Raw genomic sequence first — 21,590 nt, 5'->3', positions numbered from 1 at the left:
TGGTGCCATTCGGCGTCCTGCAAAGGGTGCCCTTGTTGGTTTCCCATAATTCTTCTGGGGTTTATTTTCTTCCTTTGTCTTTGTCCGTATCTGCTCACCTCTTAGAGGGCGCTCTTTACAGTTCATGTGCCGGTACCGTGCTCCGTGTCTTTCTTGTCTCCCACATTTCTTGGTTGTTCAAAGCGCTGGAGGTCTGAGGAAAATGTGTCATGGGCTGTCTGGGTCATGAATCTGTCTGGCCGGGACGCTGGCATTTTTGCTTATTTCCCCCTACGTGGTGGTCCTTGCTCTGTCCCCTCTTTGCCTTTTTTTTTTTTTTTTTTTTCTTTTTTGGTCCTCGGCTAAGACATTGGTGACACATAGGTAGATCTTGGCCACTACCCATTAACCACTCTCTTCCACATGTGGGAATGAGTGTGCTAGAGGACGTGAGGCTTGGGGAGTCGATACCCCACATTACAGCAACACGTGGTGTCTTTGGGCCAAGGGCTGACCCCCGATGGCCTGCATTCAAATCAAATAGGCCTTTCCTTTATTTCCTTTATTCTTTTCAAGTAGAAAAGCAGTGTTTGAAAGTCTAGAGAATGCCAGAGAGTAAGAAGAAGAAATCCATGCCCTCTGATCTCCCCGTCCCGTCTGGAGCAAGTCACACAGAGGCCTTGGCTTCTGCGTGCTCCTTGGGTGTCTGCTCCCTTCCCTCTTCTGCTGTTCCATCTCATTTGCTTGGGGGCAGCTGGGCACAGCAGCGGTGCCCCTTCTCGTGTCCCAGTCCCGACCCGTCACCGACGGGCGCGTGGATGGGTGGAAGCAGGTCCGTGTGTGTCTGGAGGTGTTGGCCGTGCACAGGAAGGGATGAAGATCGCATCATGGAAGCTTCCAGGTGTGGGGAGGCTGCTAAATCCTATGGTTTCCCCAAATCCGAGCAGATGATGGAGGCGGCTCAGTTTTACTTTTGGAAACGACATAAAGGCAGGGAGGATAGGGTCTCCGTGAGAAGGTGGTTGACCCAGAGTCGGAAAGGCTGGATAAGGGGCTTCCTTGGTCTGCATATTCACTGAGCCACGCGGACATGTGGATTCTGCTAAGAAGAGCAGTAACACGGCAAACAAGGCTGGGAAGATTAAAAAGGAGATTCAGGGTCTGGTGCTTAGAAGGTGCTTAAGAAAGAGTCCCTCATGCTGCATCCTCTGGCACTGCCTTCCGGTGGTGGCAACTCACCCCGGCTATGGGAGGGGCTCATTCAAACTCAGAATATCACACCTGAGAGTCAGCACAGCACAGACGGAAACACTTGTGCATTCACCTTGATTCCACAAATGTTTTCCAAGTCTGGAAGCTGGGCATAGTGCCAAAGATACAAAGCGGCTAGAGGATGTTCTCGGGGAGCTCTGAATCTAGTGTACAGGGGGAAACGTGTAGGCCAAAAAAAACCCCAAATGGCAACAACAAAGCCACTAGAGAGTGAAGAGCTTCTAGAAGGTGCTGTGATAGGCCAACTTACTGGAGATGGCAATGTGCTGAGCGCGAGTTCTTAAGGGTGAAGGACTGTCCCCAGGCAGACAGGAGGAGGTTCCAGGCCAAGGAAAAAGCAAATGCCAAGGAGGAGAGGTCCTGGGGACAGATGGGTCCCTGTGGAGTGGACTTGGCCTGTGGGTGGGGTATCACGGCCCTAGCTGTGGAGCTAGGGGCCGGGCTGTTTATTGTCATTTCATGGGTTATATTTTCAGTAGCCTATTTGAGTCTGTCTTTGGGGGAACCTTGTGGGTTCTGCTTAAGAGATGAAGGAAGATGAGAGGAAGGCTCAGAGCCAAATGCCAGACTCAAGCTCAAGCCAAGCGAGGAACCAAGGTATTGGGAGGAAGCCTGTGCCTTCTCTCCTTGCCATCAGGTGATCCCCTCCCGATCAGCTCACGAGGAAATTTATACTTTAGTCCGATCACTTGCAGAAGCCAACCCTGGACAGTCCTTCTTATGGAAAGCCATGGCCCCGGGGACATGGGGACAGGTGGAGCTTCCGAGCTGGGGGAAGCTCCCGGCCCCTGGGGGCCATAGGATGATGTGATTTCTCCTCCCCCTCCCTCCCTCTGTCCTGCAGCAGTGGAACGGCAGGGACACGGCCCTCATGGTCACCCGCGTGGTCAACCACCGACGCTTTTCAGCCACGGTCAGCGTGGCCGACACTGCCCAGCGGAGTGTGAGCAAATACCGCTGTGTGATCCGTTCCGACGGCGGCTCTGGCGTGTCCAACTACGCGGAGCTCATCGTGAAAGGTGAGTGGGCCCCTCTCATGGGGCTGGTTTTGCCACCTGCCTCGGCCCCATCCTCAGAGGGTGAGAGGAACCCAGGGGCTTCCTCTCTGCTGCTGTTCCTCCTCCCGGTCAGTCCAGAGACCAGCCATTTCCAGTCCCCCGCTCCCACCCTGCAGAGAAAGGGGCGGGGTTTCTGTAAAGTCATGCATGTTGCATGTCTAGTCCAAGTTCAGTCTTATTATAGGGCTCACCTGTGCAAGCCTCTGGGGTATACAACACAGAAGGCGTCTCCAGATTTGGCTTTATTTTGTGTTTAAAATTTGAATGAGCCAACGTCTTTGTGTTTCGGTGGTGGTCTACTGCTGTGTTCGGAGAGTACAATTGTTTCTGAGGGATTTTCTTTTTTTTTAACTGAAAACTTGATTTAATAACAATATTTTGGAAGGACTTTCGAAATAAAAGCCCCCCCACCCCTCTTGGCCTTGATTCAGTTCTTTCCAATTTTCTTGTTCTTGTTCACCTTGAGGTATTGTCGACACGCTTTACATTAAAATATGCACACTGCCGCCTTCTCTGCTCCTTCCAAGGAGCTGGAGCTCCCGTTTATTTCTGAAAGTCTATATAATCTTTGTTGTAATGCTTAATGGTTATATATTGTTTCATCAAGTGAATCACCCCATTTCTTAAAACCTCCCCATTTGTAGTCATTTATGTAATTCCAGGTGTTTCTGTTTTTGTTTTATCTTTCCTCTGTGCATCAATTAACACCTCAATGGGGTTCTTCCAAAGAGAACATTTTTTTTTTTTTTCTATTGAACCAGATTATTGCCTTGGATAAATTCCCTAGGGGTAGAGTTGGTAGGCCAAAGAATATGAGCATCTTTATGGATTTTTCTTTGTGTTGCAATATTGGTTTTGCAAAAAAAAAAGGGGGGGGGTTGACAGTTTACACTGGAAAACTGCCGTGTGTAGACGTACTCATGTTCCAGCGTCATGTTCACTGATTAAAATTTTAATATAGTGTAATTTGGTGAACGAAATAATGAAGCTATTCATCTCATGTTAGCTGTGGAATGTTAGCCAGTATGTTTAAAGGTGAAAACATGGATCGACCCCCTTCTCCCACCTGGAAGTCTCCTGAGTTTGTTTCCTTGGTCAAAGACCAGTTGGTGTGAGGGCCTTGACCCCTAGTTGGTAGCCCTGTCTGAAGTTAGGCTGGGAGCTGTGATCTGAGACTCTCCCTCCTCGGCTGTCCTGACTCAAGGTGGATGGTCACATGTCATCAGTCAGGTCTTCGCTTGAGTGTCGTCATGCCATTCTCCTCTGAGAGGATGTCCTCAGCCCCCATACCAGCTGGGTGCCTTCTAGCAGGTCACCTTGTCCCTTGTTCTACATAGCACTTATCATGCCTCAGAATTATATTTTTCCTTTATTCGTGTTCTTGGTAATTTTCCATCTTGTCCTTTAGAACCCGAGTGTGGCGAGAATAGGAACATTTCGTTGTTGTTGTTTGGTTCATGGTTCACAACTTCCCCCAGGCTTAGCCAGGTGCATGGCATGAGGCTGGAGCACCCCCAAATACGAACCCACCGGCATTCAGCTGTTTGGACCTGTGCACTTGGTCATTTCACAAGGCTCAGCCTTAAGATACTTGTTGAATGATGGATGAGGGAATGAATTATTGGCCTCAGCAGGAACTCATTTCGTCTCCATAATGCCATGAACACTTAAGCTGAAGATCAACAAATTAGGCAGTCATGAACAAAACAACCAACAGGGGAAAAAAAAAAATCTTAAAATCATTTACATTGAGTGCCATTAATATATACAAGAAACCATCATTTCAGTCACATTAACCTCATATATATGCTTTTTTGGGGCTGTGAGATGGATTTTCATGACATGGCGGCCTTTTGCAGGCCTCTCGGCACTCAGTGGCTCTGTCACTTCCAGAGCTGCCCCTCAGGAAGTTCTTCGGACCTCTTCCGTGGCGGCCTTGCACGCTGGAGTGGGAGCCCGCCGGAGGATGGCCTATGTCCACTCAGGCCTTCCGTGGGCTCGCCTGCACCTTGCAGGTGGCCGGCACGGGGCTGGTAAGGACATAACGGGTTGAGTGACCGTGGCCGCTGCTGGAGTGTTTTGATCTTTCCACACACACCGATGGAACCAGAAGGTGCTGGGTTTATTCTCCCTTTATATCCCTCATTGAGGACAAGGGGGAGGTGTGGGACGCCAGATCTGGAGGCCTTTGGGGTAGAGGATGTCATTTCCATGGGGAAACATCTTGCCCTTTGTTTGGAGGGTGGCCGGGGTTTGTTGAGACAGTGGTTTATCCTTTGTGGACTGTGCCCCCCGGGCTGGGGTTCGGGCTGGGGGTGAGCAGTGCACTGGCCATGTGTGGTACTATAATCCTAGAGCCACAGCTGTGCCCAGGGTCTTCTCCTGCAGCCCTCGCCGGTCCGTGCTGGATGACACGCTGGCTGGCCACCTTCGGAGGTTTCCTTCCTGGTCTGTGCTCCCTGTGACCTGGTCCCTGTGTATTACACCTCGATGAAATCCTTTATGCGATAGCACTTTTTTTGGTGACGATTTTTGCCCCCTTTTTGTATTCAGTAGGTGTCAAGCTAGGAGCTGGGCCCCTCGAATGCAGAAGTCCTTTCCCATCTGTGGTCTCGTGTAGACCTCTAGTTGTGGCGCTGCCCTTGGAGTGTATTTTAATTCATGTCACAGCGGGGAGCGCAAACCACAGCCAGGCTGAGAAACCATCCTTAGGGTCAGAGCTGGGGTCCGGCCGGGGGCTGGTTTCTGCTATTTCGGCCGTAGCTGGAGGGCCTGAGGGTTGGGGCCTTGTTGGCACCTGCTAACATGATGTCATAAACAGTGTTGAAAGGGTCCAGACTGCATGCAGAGCTCATGACATGTCTCTGGACCTGTGGCTGATTTGCCCTTTTAACTCCTGCTTTTCCTGTTGTTGGTCCCCACCTTTCTGGAATGGAGGGTTTCCTACTTTCCATGCTCTCAGAGAAATGAACTTACCCTTTTTACACACACACACACACACACACACACACACACACACCCTTACATAGCTAGTGGTAACCAAGCCAAGTAAGATAATGAAAGGCCGGGGACACCCAGAGCAGCAGGAATTCACAGGAGCCTGATCAGAGGAAGCTGGTCACCCTGGATGTCTGCCAGGAACCCATGGGAAGGCAGCAAACCAGAGCATTTGGAGGCAAGTGTCTTATGAAGAATGACTCACTGGCCTCTGAGAGCCCCTTACCATGACTTAGCAGGGTGGTTACATACTTTAGTACTGAAATATTTACATTTGGCTGGGGAGGGGGAGGGACAAGAACAAAAAATAAACATAAATCTTCCTTCTTTCAGGGAATGGAGAAGCCTCAAGAAAACAAAACAAAAATATTCTCAAGGGCTAAGTCTTCTCCCAGGGGATGGTGCGGCTGCCCAAACTGAGTTCCTTGTTTCTGGTTCACACCACACAAATGCCCTGGGGCGGGGTGGGGCGGGGTGGGAGCAGGCAGGTGACCTGGGTGTGTCATGGAAGGAAAACCACCCCTCGGCAGGTTTTTCTTCCCCAGATTTTCTTCACTTCATTCCAATTCAGAGACCGGAAAGAACTCTAGAGCCCCAATCCGTCCATTTAAATCCTGACCCCATCTGGTTCCAGCTCTGTGCCTTTGAACCTCACCCACTTCCAGCGTCAGCTGGCTCATCGGGGAATGGGAATGTAGGATTCTCTACCTCAAAGTGGGGTGTGTCCTGAGGATTCAAGGAGACAGTGTGTGTAGACGTTCTTAGAGAGGGGCTTGGGCCATTACCCTAGAAGCATTTGTTAAAAAAATAACTTGTCGAGGTTGGTGGGATTTCCCAGTTAAGGAGGTAAGAGATGGTGAGGGGCTGGATGGGTGGGCCTCCTCTGCAGGGGGCCACTGGTGCTCTCTCCCCATACAGTCCTGTGCCAAGCATAGGGAAAGGGAGGGAGGAGATATAAAAGTGGGCGTCAACATGTGGGCTTGGGAAGTTTGGGTCATGGGGTCCACGCTAGGTCAGGCTCCCTGGGTCCCCGCCGGAATCCATCACTGATGAGTCAGGAATCTGGGAGCCAAGGAGACATTAGCTGGTTCTTCTTGGGCTCAGCCATCTAACCACGTGGCATCATCCCTTTAGAAACTGGGGCTGGGAGGTCGCAGAGCCCCTCAGTGCCCAGGGGTGCCAGGAGCTGGATGGAGTCCCCTCTGATGGTATCCGTAGCAGGTGCTGTCACCACACCAAGCAACGTCTCTGTCTTAGTTGGTGTGTTTATGGCTGGCTGGCTTGTGGTTCGTGTGCTTTCCCGGGACGATGAGCATCAGTGCTTTCAAAGATGTCTTGTAATTTGAGTGTGGGTAATATCAAATTCTCGGGGCGACACAGATCAAAATGAAAGCAAATTGGAATTACTTAATTCTGAAGAGCTGTTTATTGAGCTGCAATAATGTACCTGGGTATACGTTAGATTACTCTGTAATTGAGATTTCGCTCCGTTGACAGTCCAGCCCCTCAACCTGCCTGTTCTGGACCAGTGCTCACAGATGCACTCATTCTCTCCCTGTTTCTGGGTTTCCTCCAATTTTGAGTTCAAGATGCTCTCACTTATCCCAAGCTTTATTCTGTAGGAGTCAGGGGCTCCTGGGACATAGGTGTCTTCAACCCAAGTTATACTGATAGGGACCTGATGAAAATTTGCTAACATAAAAATTTGTTGTTAGTAGTGATTTTTTTTTTTTTTAAGATTTTATTTATTTATTTGACAGAGAGAAATCACAAGAGGGCAGAGAGGCAGGCAGAGAGAGGAGGAAGCAGGCTCCCTGCCAAGCAGAGAGCCTGATGTGGGACTCGATCCCAGGACCCTGAGATTATGACCTGAGCCAAAGGCAGAGGCTTAACCTACTGAGCCACCCAGGCGCCCTTTGGTAGTGATTTTTAAATCCATCTTCTGACTCCGTATTAACAACCTACCATGGACTCAGAACCCTCTTATCAGTATGTGAATTAGTGGCTGGATGAAGTCGAAAATCTTCGAAAGTCAACACTGTGAGTCAGGTGTTGTGATTTAAAAACTGATGTTGACTTCCTACCTGGGAAGCTTGGTAGAGTCAAGAGTAGGGATTTTGGATGGGCGTGTACCTGAGTTTCGATCTTAGTTCTGGCCCCAGCTATTTGGGTGACTTCAGGTCAATCATGTGTTCCCTCTGGGCCTCAGGCTCCTCATCTGTTCAGTGGGTGAGTGTATCTCATTGGATCCATGATGAGAGGGAGGACCCCCCCGCCCCCGCCAAGTTGTGTCTGTAAGTATCAGTAATCATATTTTACTATGATTTGAAGGCATATTGCTTAAGTACATTGGCTCTTTTCCTTGTCCCATATAAAGGAACAATAATTTGTATGATATAAAGTTAAGTTTAGCCATCTTAAGGTCTGTCTCTGAAATAGGATCGAGGTCACCAAATGTAGCCTGTTGTTCAGTCAGTTGCAGAAATGCTTTATTGTGCTGCACCTTTTTTTTTTTTTTTTTAACATTGTGTTCCAATATTTAAAGGCCTCCTGAAATCGCATCAGCCTGGGCCACATTGCACCTGCAGCGGCAGCCTTGGGTGAATGTGGCTTTGCCGTTCTGGGACACACGCTGCACAGCTGACCATGGCCCCTCCTTTGGCCTATTTTGCTGATGTCACTAGTTTGGTTTCTGGAGGCCTTTGAGTTTACAGCTTCTGGTTTAGAGATTGCATGGCTGGAGTAGCAGACTTGTTCCTCTGTTCATTTGTTTGATAGCTTATTGAACCCCAGCAATGGGGTCAGAGAGTGTGATTAGCCCATAGCTTAGTGGGAAGAATCCCGCAAACCTATGATGAATGGTCATTCAGTTCATGTTGTTTACCTACCACACTTACTGATCCTCTTAACAACAGTATTCTATAGGGACTGTTCATGTGTTCCTTTTACAGATGAGGGCACAGAGGCTCAGAGAAGTTAAGTAACTTTCCTAACGTCACACAGCTTCTATGTGATGGAACCAGGATTTAAAGCCAGGCCTGCTGGTGCCTCAGACTGTGCTTTTCTGTGTGTTTCTTGGAAAATTCAATATAGTAGTCCTGTCGTCCGTGTGAGCTGAGGAAAAGGAGGGTGGGACACTTGGTGCCATTTGAGAAGGTCCTAGGAAGTTTTTCTAAGTGCTTCCATCTGCGAGGACACCTCAGCCTGGCAGGCCCTTGAGTGGGGGTGGCCTGGGGCAGTTTTCAGACATGGATGGGTGACAGGTTTGAGGTTGCAGTTGTATGCCAGTGGATATGCTGGAGGTCCTTGTCCTAGAGTAGAGTGGGAGCTTTATTCTGTAGGAGTCGGGAGGCTCTGCGGGAACCCCACCCATGGTCCATAGATGGTAGTGCACACACTCAGGAGGCCAGACCCCTCCAGCCATCTGTTCTTCTGTTCTGTGGTCCTAACTGTGACCAGTGGAAAGCCATTGCCATGCAGGTGGCCATGGTAAGACACAGCCTCTGTTTGGATGAGAAGTGAAGATCAGAGGCATACAGGACAGGGACCCCTCAAAGCAGGCTTGGCAGGAATTGGAGTATAAGAGGTTTGTTTGGGACTTTAGGAGGTGCGGTGAACACAGAAGGCCTTTTCAAGCATGTGACCATGGTGGACATCTGGAGCGCAGTGTCCGGGGGGAAGCCAAGCATTCAGCATCCATTCCTCAGGGGTGAGAGAGCTGGGATATTTGCACCCCAGCCCCCACCAGTCAGTGGTGGAGGGCTGCTCCTGGGGTGTTAACCTACTGGTACTTCAGGCTCGTTGGGTAGGACAGAGAGGGCCTCCTGAGGCTTTGGACAGAGCCTACAGCCGTTGAGATTCAGATGGGACAGTTGGATCCTCACTTACTGAAAAAATAAGGCCCAGGAGAGGGAGGTGGGGGCATCCAATAGCTGGTGTGACGCGGACTCGGCAGCCTCTGCCAGCTTCCGATGTAACCGAGGCTGTTGGCCCGTCCGTGCATCATCAGTGATAGCAGAGCGGGGAAGGGCAGCTGCGGGCTGGGAGAAGACACAAAGCCAGGACCCACTCTGAGCACTTGGCTCGGGCAGCCACAGGAGCTCTTCAAAGGCCGCTGTCACAACTGAACTCGGAGCGTCCGTCCCTGTTCTCTGCCAGCCCTCAGAGGCCAGGAAGGAGGAGCTGGGGAGCTGTATTGCTCAACAGTCAGAGAGTAGGCTTGGGATGGAAGAGCCTGGGCTAGAATCTGGCCTTTTCCCTGTAAACCTACTACCTCGGTTTACCTAGAATCCGGTCACTCTCCACCATCTCTGCTGTCAACCTCCTAGACCAGGGGTGGACACACCTTTCCTGCACAGGGCATGGTAATCAGTATTTTCAGCTTCGTGAGCCATACAGGCTCTGTCATAACTATTAAATTCTGCTGTTTGTAGCAAAAGTCATAGAAAATATGTAAATAATGAGTGTGGCTGTGTGCCAATAACACTTACAGAAATGGGCGGGGGTCTTCTGGATTTGGCTCACAAGCAAGCAAGTGTGCCGTTTTGTGCACAGGACCAGCCCTTCCCTCCTCGGCTGCATGACTGAACCACCTCTTTCTCTCTCTCATTCCTGTGCCACTGAGGTCCAGCCTTTATGCATCAGGCTGCATGACAATTTGAAAACAAGTTAAGTCATGGCATTTCATTGCTCAAAACCCTCCAGTAGACCTATATCTCACTCAGAATAAAATCTGAACTTCTTAAAGTGGTTTCTAGATCTGGCTTCTTTGTCTCTTTGATTTCCGACCCCCTGCCTCTTGTATTTGCCCTTTCATCTTCTCTGTTAGCCACACTAGTCCATTTCTTCTTCCTTAAACCATACCATGATAGTTCTGACCTCAGGACCTTTGCACTTGCTGTTCTCGCTTGGCCTAAAATGCTTTCCTTCTGCATAATTACATGGCTCACTTGTTCTATTCATACTAGTCCCTGCTCAGACATCAGCTTCTTAGAGAGCCTCCCCTTAGTACCTTATCTAAAACAACACCCATCCTACCACCTGTAATGCTCTACCATTGCTCCAGTCTGTGGTTTTCTTCTCAGACTTTATCATTGTTTGCCATTGTCATTTACATCTCTGTACTGCATAATCTCCTGAAGGCAGAAGTTCTGTAGGTCTTGCTTCCTGCTGGATCCAGGATACCTGGCATATAGAAGGGGCTCGAACATTTGCTGTATCCAGCAACATTCTCAGTGCTTCCTCCACAGGCGTGCAGTAGCTTTGCAGATTCTTCCTCACACCTTCCGTTTCCAAGGTTCTCGTTAACTTAGGTTTCCCTCCTGTATCTGGGCAGGTTCCACCTTCTTTATGAATGCCACTTTTTATCTTTTCCTTTTAGTCTTGCTTTCCTTTGCTTCATTCTTTTCTTCCTGGCTGTGGGAGCCATAAGATTTACAGTGCCCTGCATTACTTGTGTGGCCTCTGCTTGTCCTGCTTTGTTGCAATTTTGGGGGTCTCAGTTGACCTGCCATGGCCATGCTACTTACCCAGTCTACCATTCTCATGGGGCCATTCTCATGGTCATTTAAGAAACCTCTGGGCCTTGGGTGCCTAGGTGGCGCAGTGGGTTAAGCCATTGCCTTCGGCTCAGGTCATGATCTCAGGGTCCTGGGATCGAGATCGAGTTCCCCATCAGGCTCTCTGCTCAGCAGGGAGCCTGCTTCCCTCTCTCTCTCTCTCTCTCTGCCTGCCTCTCTGCCTACTTGTGATCTCTCTGTGTCAAATAAATAAATAAAATCTTAAAAAAAAAAAAAAAAAGAAACCTCTGGGCCTTATTCAGTGCTGATCGAGGGAAGGCTTGTCTCAGGGTGAGCCCCCCCAATTCCCCTCCCAGTCCTGTCCACTTGAGTGTACCTGCTTCAGCCCATGTCTCCAAGTCTTGGCCCACCTGCACCCCCCACCCCCATTTCTGACCTTGACTTTCCAGAAGATGCTGTGCAAAGAAACCAGAGCACTCCATCTTCTTTGCAACCTCTATGTTCAGTAGGAAAATGATCCTGCAGTTGGATGTTCTACCACTGAGCTATACCCCCAGTAGGAAAATAATCCTGATGCTTGGGTGCTTAGTTTTGTCTTCCTTCAGTCTTAAATTTTATTAATGGGTTGTGTTTATATTATTATTATTATTATTATTACTATTACTATTGCCATGGCTGCTATTGGCAAGAACTTCTAGATAGCAAATCAGAGGTCTTGGGTTCCAGTCTTGTATCAGCTACTTGAATTAGGAATGTCATGACTTCCTAATTATAAAAAGGAACAATGGTGCCAAGCCCCCTACATTTGAGGGAGGGTCTCACAGATACGCGTATCCCGTGTAAACAAAGTGCTGCTCGTATGTTTATGCTTGTCTTCATCAATCCCCGTCCGCGCCCCATTTGCCAGCGGCCCAGTCTTAGCCCCAACTCCCTCCTCCTCGCATAACGTCACTGCTAGGTTTTCATGGGAAGAGAAAAATGACAGATGGAAAGAAAGTGGGAAACTTAACTTGAGCATATGTGTGTGGGGGGGAGGCGAACTAGGGGAAAAAAAAATCTATGTATATTGTATTCTATATGGGCACAAAGACCAGCTTATTTTTAAAAAAGCATAAATGTGGATAAATAAAACCTGACAAGTATTGGTTTCCTTGAATTATTTTGACTACTTTATCAGCTGCGTGCTGATGTGTTGCATTAACACTTTTAACGCATTTGGAAATTAAATCAAATGGCAATTGCATTAAATCCTCATTCACTTGGAACATTACCCTCCTGTGTTCAAATGGAAGAACTATCTGGGGTATGGGAAGCTGCAAGGTCTGTAGTTAGCTGGCATTCGTGCACCATTTATTGCATGCCAGGCATTGCCCTGGATATTTCACAGAAGGTTCTGTTAAATTCTCACCTGCTCCCACGTTTCAGATGAGGACGCTGAAGCCTGATTACCCAGCCTACTTAGAGTCTCACTGCCTGTAATCTGTCCTCTTCCTACTGTAACGGAGACCTTTTTTTTTTTGGCTCTCCTAATGCTAATTTTCTGTAATATTCTATTCTGTGGCAGATATTCATGGAATATCGCTTCTGAGAACCTCAGTTTTAGGCCCAGTTAAACTCAGTTATAAACTGTGGACTCCAGATTTGGAAGGGAAGCTGCAGGTCATTTTCTCTGTCCCCGCCCTGGAGCTGAATTCCCCTCTGTATGGCCTCCTTCTAGACCCTTCACCGGGGGTTCTTCTGTCCCCCAGGGGGATGTTTGGCAATGTCCAGAAACATTTTTAATTGGCATACCTTGGAGGGAGTGTGTGGAGGCCAGAGATATTGCTAAACGTCCTGCAAAGCACAGAACAGCCTCCATGGCCAACAGTTAGCCAGTCCCAAGGGCCAGTTGCGAAACCCAGCCTCCCTCCCCACCCCCCAAGGGATGGTCTCTTTATCCCTGATGCTCTGCACTTCAGCTGCAATCCTCTGGGCTTCTGGTGGCTGTGGTGGGGGATGGTGGTGAGATGTGGGAAAAAGAAGGTAGAGCTAATTCTGTGGCTGTTGAAGGAGCAATTCAGCCGGTCTGAGGCACAGCCTCCGAAAAATTGACATTGACTTGTGGTTTATTGTGACTTCTGCTCCTGTGGCCTCTCCTCTCCCATTTCCCCACTAAATACCCATGGAGATGCAGTAAAAGGAAAATGCGAGCTAACTACCTACTGCTGGGAATGTGAGAGTCTCTGGCTGTCAGTAAAGCTGCTTTGTATGTGCCAGACACATGAGCCTCCCCTTCCACTGAGAGGAGCTGTGATTCAGAGCAGCCACCTGACTAAGGACTACATTTCCCAGCCTGCTTTGTTCTCAGTGGGACCATGAGCCTCCACTTCCACTGAGTGGAGCTGTGATTCGGAGTACCACCTTGACCAAGGACTACATTTCCCAGCCTGCCTTGTTCTCAGGGGGACCATGTGATGCACTCCAGCCAAAGGAAAGTGAGAGGAGCATTCAGAGCCAGAATGTCTAAAAAGTAGGCCGTCATTCTCTACATTCTTTCTTCCCTCTTTGGTTGGCTCTGTGCAGATGACTCTAATCCCTTGGAAGGCCAGAGGAGTCAAAATATTGAAAAATTCAGGATCCCTAAATCACCTGATGGAGAAAAATCACCTGCTAAGTGGGTCTGCTATTAAAGCAATCATGAATTATTATTGTGTGAAGCTACTGTGCCTTGACGTCTGTTTGTTATAATAGCATTATATTAACTGATATGGGTTGGATCAAGAAAGGTCATTGGCAGCCTCCCCAGGCCTATCCTCTTGAACCAAAGCTTTCTGTCCTACTTCTGAAGAGATGAGAAGATACTTCTCTTCTCTCTCACTGATACGGGGCCCAAAAGTATACCTGATGGCTGGACAATTAGCCTTTATTCAGGTGTTGCTTTTTTTTTTTTTTTTTAATGTTCAAAAAAATGTATCTTTCTCACCGTTACTTATTGATGTGGAGTCTACAAATTCCAGAATGACCTTAGGAGGGCAGAGACTGCGTGTTTACTTTAAGGAAAGGGAGTGGGCATGGCCTTGACTGTGGCACATGGAGCTCAGGAGCAGTGGGAGCTCAGGCAGGGTCTGGCCAGATGGGACAGCTTGGAAGCCCTATCCAGAATAGAGGGTCTTACGCTAGAAAGGAGTCTGAGGGGCCGTGATTATCTTGACAGGTGTATCACAAGGTAAAACCCCAGCCGCACATGAGGGAATATGAGAGCAGAACGGCAGGGCAGGGAGTGGGCTGGGGCTCTGGTCCCCTAAGGACCTGGGGCAGTAGGCAGGCTGTCCAGGTGACCAGCCTGAGTCAGCCCAGTGTGGCCGGGAGAGCTGTCCTTGTGCCTGGCCCCGCCCTCCCCCTGGCCCGGCACACGACCTCTCCAGCCACGTCAGTCTACCTTCCAGTGGAGCCCAGGGAGGGGATGGGGAGAGAGGACGAGCACAGCACTTGGCACTTCAAAGCAAGCCCCACCAGTCATTTAGCAGTGACCTTCCCCATGGCAGCATGTTTAAACATTAAATAAAAACAGAGCTGGAGGGACGCCTGGGTGGCTCAGTTGGTTGGACGACTGCCTTCGGCTCAGGTCATGATCCCGGACTTCCAGGATCGAGTCCCACATCAGGCTCCCATCTCCACGGGGAGTCTGCTTCTCTCTCTGACCTTCTCCTCGCTCATGCTCTCTCTCACTGTCTCTCTCTCAAATAAATAAATAAATAATCTTTAAAAAAACATACAAAAAAAACCCACAAAAAACAGAGCTGGAGCGAGTAGTGAGATGCCGATGCCAAAAAAGCAGTATTTTAGCAGTTGGCGGGGTCGGGGGAGGCAGCGGGTTCCCAGTGTAATCGGTGGGGTTCGTTATGCCCACACTGCCTTGTTGTTAAACCCCGCCCTCCTGTCCCCTGCCCAGGGTGTGCTGCCCTCCGGATCCAGGGGATTTCAAACCGTGTTTCAGTGAGGTTTAGCCTAGAAGGAGGGTAGCTCCCATTTTACCGCTAATTAGCTTCGAATGACCATTTCTCTGGGCCTCTGCTTCTCTGTCATAAGCGAGGGCCGTATTACACCGGTGGGCTTCAAACTTAGTCCCTCCGAAACAACAGGATGTTTTCCATAAATACTGTGGAAAACCAGTGACGCAGCTCTGTGAAATCATGGGGCTCTTAGACTGATACAAAATGTCTATTCCGCCACCAGCTGGGCAGGTGGATTTCTTTGCTATTTAAAGGTGTATTGTTGGTTGGTTGGTTTTTGAATGCATATGATCCTCATCTGTTTTCCTATGTTTCCAGACCCTGGTAGCAGCGGGGCTGGGCTTTGGCCTCTTCCCTTTTAAATAAAATTTGCTTGTAGCGGCTTTTCGTTATTACTCAGAGTAGCAGGTCTCCTGCTTTCTCTGTGTATCTAGAGCCGGACGTGACTCACAGCCCAGTAAATGGACTTGCTCTTTTCTGATGGAGGTCAGCCTGGTGGTATGGAGCAGACTCTTACTGGCCGAGTGGCTCTTCATCTGTTCTCAGAAGAGAAGGTCTCCTGTTTGCGTCAGTTGCTAGCAATATGTGCCCTATGGCTTGCTCTTCTCATCTCTCACATATATGAGGGGGGGGGACCGCTGGGGTCCTATGGGGCAGGACCAGGATTTGGCTGCCTCTTACCAGCTGTTGAAAGCGCCCTTCCTAAGGGGAGGCCAGAAGCTGTATTTTAGAAGCTGGCAAGGGGCTGGGTTTGGCTCCTGGCTCTGCCTGTTTTTTGCTGTTGAATTAAACTGCGCAAGAGACCGAACCTCAGTTTCTCCATCTCTAAAAGGGAAAGAATGATGTCACTTGCTTTGCATTTTCTGAGGCTCAGTGAAACAAAGCATAGAAGTCCAGAGTGTGGGACCTACTTCTTGCCCCTAGGGAGGTTCAGAGACTCTTGTCACAATATTCTTTGTTCTCTGTATCATTTATTTTTTTCTCCTGGCTAGGCAGGAAGGTTGCATTTCCCAGACTCCTACATCCAGCTGGGGCCAAAGGAGTGTGCGCCAAGGAGACCTATGTCCCTTCTAGGCCAGACCTATACAAAATCTGCCATGCACCAGCCGCCCTGTCTTTTGCCGTCCAATTGTGACACTGGAGACCATGTGAGGAGGCAGGTGGCATCTCCAGGAAGAAGTCTGCATCCCTGAGTGGTGTGCGGAGCCTGGCACCATGCCTCTATCCATAACCTCATCTGGCTGTGGGGTCAATGAGCAGTAGCTGAACTAGCCATGACCCATGTCCCTTACTCAGGTTTCTCCTACCTTGATGGCTTACAGAGAACTCATTCTAAGGTTTCCACTGGTATAGTGGACAGAACCCACAGCGTCAGGGTAGTGCCATACTTCCCACATGGAATTCTGTGGGAGCCTGACAGTGGTCAGAGAGAGATTCAGTGAGTTTGAGTTCACAGTGAGCGGAGTTAGCTGATTCCCTCTGCCTGATGCCGTCTGGACCAGCTCATCTCAGAGGTGCTCCTGCTCTCTGGGCACTGCTGCCTATACTGCCTATACTGCACTGCCTATACTATACTGCACTGATGTCTATACTCATCGCTGTGAGATTTCCTTTGGGGATGTTGAGCTTACAGCCCCCTTTCCCCTTCAGCTTTGTTTTCCTACTAGACTAATGTTCTCTATTAAGTGACCAAGGATGTCTGAAGACCGAGGGACAAGGGTAACCCCTCCAGCTGTCTTTGCCGATCTCTGCTGAATCCTAGGGTCTGTTGATTTTATTCCTTGACTTCTGCGATAAGCAGGGATGAAGGGAACTGTAGAATACCCACCTTCCAGGCTTTGGGTTTGTGTGGACTTGGTCCTGTTGCTGTGCCTGGGGACCCTGCCTTTATGGCCCAGTCCCAAGCTCCCACCTTTCCCATCCCACTGTATCACCCTGTGGGACTCCTGATCAGCTCCTGATGGGCTGCCCTCCCATCTTCAGAAGCTGTGGTGAGACAGCTCGTAGAAACACCTGTTGTTGACTTTGCATGAGAGAGCCCATGACCAGTGTTCCTGGAGTTGGATCTTAGAGGAGCTCTCATACCCCCAAATTTGTCTGCAGCTGGGATGCCAACACAAGTTAACCTGCCTTTTGAGATTTGGGTAGAATGAGGTCTGTTTCCAATGTTTTCATATTTCTAGGGGCTCATGATACGGTCACTTCTAACTCCTTGGTTTCTGGTCCTTGTGGCTTTCAGTGTCAGTTACTTCTTAACTCTTTGCACCTTCTCTCTGTTCTCCACCATCCAAACTTGGAACCCAGTCCTCTTTCCTCAATTTTCCTTCATTCTTTCTTCGCCACATACATATACACACCTACTCTTTGAGCTGGGGCCGACTTTCGAGGATTTAGGGCAGGGTAAGGGGGTTATAGCACAGCAATGTGATTGCGTCCAAGTGCGATGTGGGGTGTGCCTCTGGCAAGTGCTCTGGCCATCCCATCAAGAAGTTCTTGGTGGCTGCTGTCTCCTCTGAAGGCTTTGGCCTCCTGCCCTGTTGCCCTGCCTCCTCTCCTCTCTTGCATCCTCAGAAGCTCTGAGGCAGAGCAGTCTGGCAGCAGACAGTTGCTCTGGGGCCTGTTTGCGTAGCTCATTTCTGCCAGCCCCACTTTGCCAGTTATTTCCCCATTGGCTTTGGATTAATTCTGTCTGGCAGATGCAGGACTCTCCCCGTGCTTTTCTTGTGTATCTCCGAAGTGGGCCCCGTTTTATTTGCCTATGACCTCAAGACTCAGCTGGAGATCTCTGCAGACCGCAGCCCTGCCCACACCCTCGCCCTTGTCCTGCCCAAGGTTATTGGCATAGTCAAGGCAGGGGGGCCCAGCATCGGCTGCTGTGAGGTGAGGATTGAGAGGGGGAGCCATTCTCATTCTGGGCCCTCTCAGGGCTGCGTGGCACTGCTCCTTGTCTAACTGGATACAGCTCCAGAAGGACGGTGTTGGTACACATCCCAGGGATGTCCATGCATGGGGCTGCCTCTGTGTAGAGTCACATCCCAAGGCTCTAATGGTAGACTCAGGGCGCTCTCTCCTTTCTGTGTTTCCTGTTCTGCTGGCTCCTTCTTGATGTATTTCGTGTGTATGCTCATGGGGAATGGTAGGGACAACTTGGGGGGCTGGTGGCTTCAGGTTCACACCTTCTACTTATCACCTCAAAGCTAAGAGAGTTTCCTTCTCTCAGTGTCTGAATGTCCATCTCATGAGAGAATTCTGATTGTCCCCGCCTGGGTGGATAACCAAGGCTGGACCAGCTGTTCTGCCCAGTAGCATGAAGAAGGGCCCCGTGGCAACCATGTGTCCTCATCTGTGGCCAGCGGGGCAGGATGTGAGGAGTTGAGGTGTTCTGGAAAGATGTGGTGGGGAGGGAGCCTTGCCCTAATGAGGGGTTCTGGGCAGACAGAAATCAGGCGGGTGCAGGTGGGGCACCCCGGGTGTGTGTGCTGCTCTGCTGGGGCTTTCTAGAGTGGTAAGTGGAGAATTTAGGATGGACTCGTAGGCGTGGCCTACAATCTGGGTCCCTTGGTTTCAGACTTAAATAACAATGATGCACTTTGTTTTAATGAATTTCACTCTGATGCATGACCATTGCAGAACCAGATACCTATCTGTGTCTATCCCTTTCTGAGTCCAGTCTGTCTTTGCCTCTGTACCTCTGCTTCCCGACTTCCGTTCTCGCTCCCCACCAGCCCTGTCCTTCTTTCAGAAGGTCACAAATGGTAACTGGCTCCCTGTGCCTGCTTGTCAGGTGGGGTGTTTCCTCCTGGGAAACTCTGCTCCCCTACCCTGTCCCCTCTCCCTCTCTGTCCTTCCCAACTTCTTACTCCCTCTGTCCCTGCCCTCTGAATCTCAGCCTTTCGTCACTTCCTAATGCCTGGTTACCTGCCAGCATTTGGGACAGTACCAGTCTTGTTCGCACCAATGGAGTTGTAGGTGGTGGCTTTCCTGGTTCTTCTACCTTGGGAATGGCCTAGGTCTGTACAAATGGGTGGCATTGGCATCTTCCTGTGAGTCTTCTTTTCTAGTCAGGGACAGCAAGCCGTTAACTCCATTTATGACTTTGTTAAACAAGTACAGAAATATATGCCTGGGCGATGCTCTCTCCAAATGCCCCTGTTAACTAATTGGTCAGTGAAGCAACTGTTTATTACACACCTGCTCTGTCCCAGGAATCTTCTGGACCCAATGGATACACCAAAGATCTGTGTGGGGGCAGGTCTTTTGTTATCTTGAAGCGTATATTTTAGAGGAGCAGAAAAGAAGGAAAGGAGTTAATAAGGGAGATCATTTCAGAGAGTGTTAAAAATGTGGTTCTTAGTTCTGCAAATACTGAGAGCTTTGTGGACAGGGACTGCTTACGTATATGCATTCAGTCCCAAAGCAGGCCACAGGATGACTTGGGCTTAAACCCCAGCTCTGCCACCTGGCAGCTCTGGGACCAAGATGTGCACTGGGCTCCTGCAAGCCTGGAGTCCCATCTGCATGTGACCCCCATCAAAGAGGCTCAAGCTGGTTGTAAGGTAAGAGTAGGTGTTAGGGCCAGAACAGGAGCTGCCAGCTCGGAGCTCTAGCCTGCAAGTTGGGGTGAATACCCTTGTTGGGGTGCTTGTGCTTGCCACCCCGCCAAGGCATCGCACTGGTACAGATTTAATCCACCGTTGTGTTCGTTTCTTAGGACTGACGTGACAGACGGCCCTCAATAGCGTAGCTTTACATAGGAGGAATTTATTTTCCCACTGTTTTGGAGCCTGGAAGTCCAACATCAAGGTGTTGGCATGTTGGTTCCTTCTGGAGGACTTTTTTTTCTCTCCTCCCACTTTCTTTGGCTTTTGGCATACATCACTCCAGTTTCTGCCTTTATCCTCACATGGCTTTCTGTGTGTGTCTCTGTATCTAAATGTCCTTCTTACTACAACCCAGGCCACTGGGCGAGGACCCACTATAGTCCAGTACGAGCTTGATGACATCTGCAAAGACCCTGTTTTCAAATAGGACCACATTCACAGGTACCATGAAGTAGGACTTAAGCATACCTTTCTGGGGGACACAGTGGAACCTGCAGCACCTCTTTGTGTTTTAGACAGTGAAGTCTCCCCTCCAGCTCCTCCTGAATTATTCTTACATGCCTTTGCTTGTACAGAATTCAGATACCTTTTATGTTGAAAGAAAGGCGTGTGTCTTCCAGGTGTGAGTAGCGGCCACAGACTCCCCTGGGACGTGAGAACAGAGGAGAGGGTGGGAAGGCTGGAGCTGGTTCTTTACCTTCCTTCTTCCGTCGCTCAGGGTTTTACCCTTTTTCTCTTCTTTCCTGTCCTTTCTGTATACAACTGTCAGGTCGAAGCCTGCCCCTCCCCACCCCTGGTGGCCCCATTGCCTGCAGAAGGAGCTGCCTCCAGAAATTGGACCCTGTGCCTCTTCAGCCCATAGCTCTCCTGAACCCCCTCCACAAGCCCCCTTCTCGGATGACCCCACAGACTTTAGTCACACTACTAGCTAGTGGCCTCACTCCTCATGTGACCTTCTGACATGCCTGCTTCCTGGTCTTCTGAGTCTGCCTTGCCCACCTGAGTCATCTAAGGTGGCCTCTCTAAACTGCACATTTTTTGGCAAATGTGTGCAGTCCCTTAGACGATGGGCTCCACACGTGCAGATGTGGGTTCTGTGCTGGCTCCTCCTTCTGCTTGGCTCTTTGGACATTTGTTTTAGGAACACCCCTGTTATAAGATCTCAGTACTGCTTATTTGGAAGGATGGGCAGAGCCCTTTGCAGTCTCTTTTCTTCCAGACCTTTACAACGTCATTATAGTCAGCCTCAGTGCTTTTGAACACACTAGTCCCATGTCCCAGAATGTTGTTCCCCCCTCAGTCAGGTCTTCAGTGGCTCAGCCCAAGCATTTCCCCTTCAGAGAAGCCTTCCCCACCACTGAAAGTTACGGTATATGCCCCCAAATCTAAACCCAGTTAGCAGGAACTCCTGCTAGACTAGAATGTCTTTGAGGGTGAGGACTGTGCCCAGTTTCTCTCTTTATTCCCAGAATCACTGTGTGTAGAGGGAATTCTGTTCATAGCTGCTGAAATGAACAAAATGACGAAGACTTCCCAAATGAGCTATAGTTCTTATTCTTTCCATTTTCTAGGTGAGGAATCAGAGTCTCAGAGTCACACAGGGCTACCCGGAGTTGGGGGGATGAGTGACCCCACATTCTCTTGTGAGAAGCACATGCCCAGTCTCATGGGAGGTAAATGCTAGGGTGGGGGTGGCCCACATAGAGCCCCTAGGAGCCCTGAAGGAGGCCTGGCTCCCAGCCATGCCCTCCAAGAGGCCGTGGGCACCAGGATATGCAGCCACTACCCTCACGGGGGTTCTCTGGAGACTTCTGTTCTAACTGCTCTTTTCAAGTATCCTTCTTGCAGTTCAACGTGTGGGGGACAGAGTGTTTGTAACAACTGCTAATGACAGGGCTACTGAAAAAGACTGTCTATTTTTGGAGTTAAGCCTCAGCCTAAAGGAAATAAAAATAAACACTGAGAGGTTGTTTTTTTTTTTTTTTTCTTAAGAAAAATAATGTAGAAAAAAAATCAATTCCATCTCAACATACTCTCCTGCCTAGTGATGGTGGAATTGGATTTTATTCTGGGGCTGGAGGTCAGGGGGCCTGGGTTTATGTTCTGGCCCTGCTAGGAGCTCACTTTTCCAAGGGATGCTGCCTTGCATTCCTGCTGGTCCCAAGGACAGGC

At 49.5% G+C, this 21,590-nt stretch overlaps 1 protein-coding gene across 12 annotated transcripts in view; it reads left to right on the top strand.

The window, feature by feature from the left end:
• Positions 1 to 21,590, top strand: part of PTPRT (protein tyrosine phosphatase receptor type T) — a 1,054,416-nt gene that overhangs the window by 378,873 nt on the left and 653,953 nt on the right. For all 12 annotated transcript variants that reach the window (XM_059407029.1, XM_059407023.1, XM_059407028.1 and 9 more), the window contains exon 6: positions 2,096 to 2,270. In XM_059407029.1, coding sequence (XP_059263012.1) covers positions 2,096 to 2,270 — 175 coding nt within the window. The remainder of the gene's footprint in view (positions 1 to 2,095; positions 2,271 to 21,590) is intronic.

This window comes from Mustela nigripes, chromosome 7 (assembly GCF_022355385.1).
Source record: "Mustela nigripes isolate SB6536 chromosome 7, MUSNIG.SB6536, whole genome shotgun sequence".
Lineage (NCBI taxonomy): Eukaryota > Metazoa > Chordata > Mammalia > Carnivora > Mustelidae > Mustela > Mustela nigripes.
Note: the sequence above shows the minus strand (reverse complement) of the source record. Positions and strands in the feature narration are given on the sequence as shown.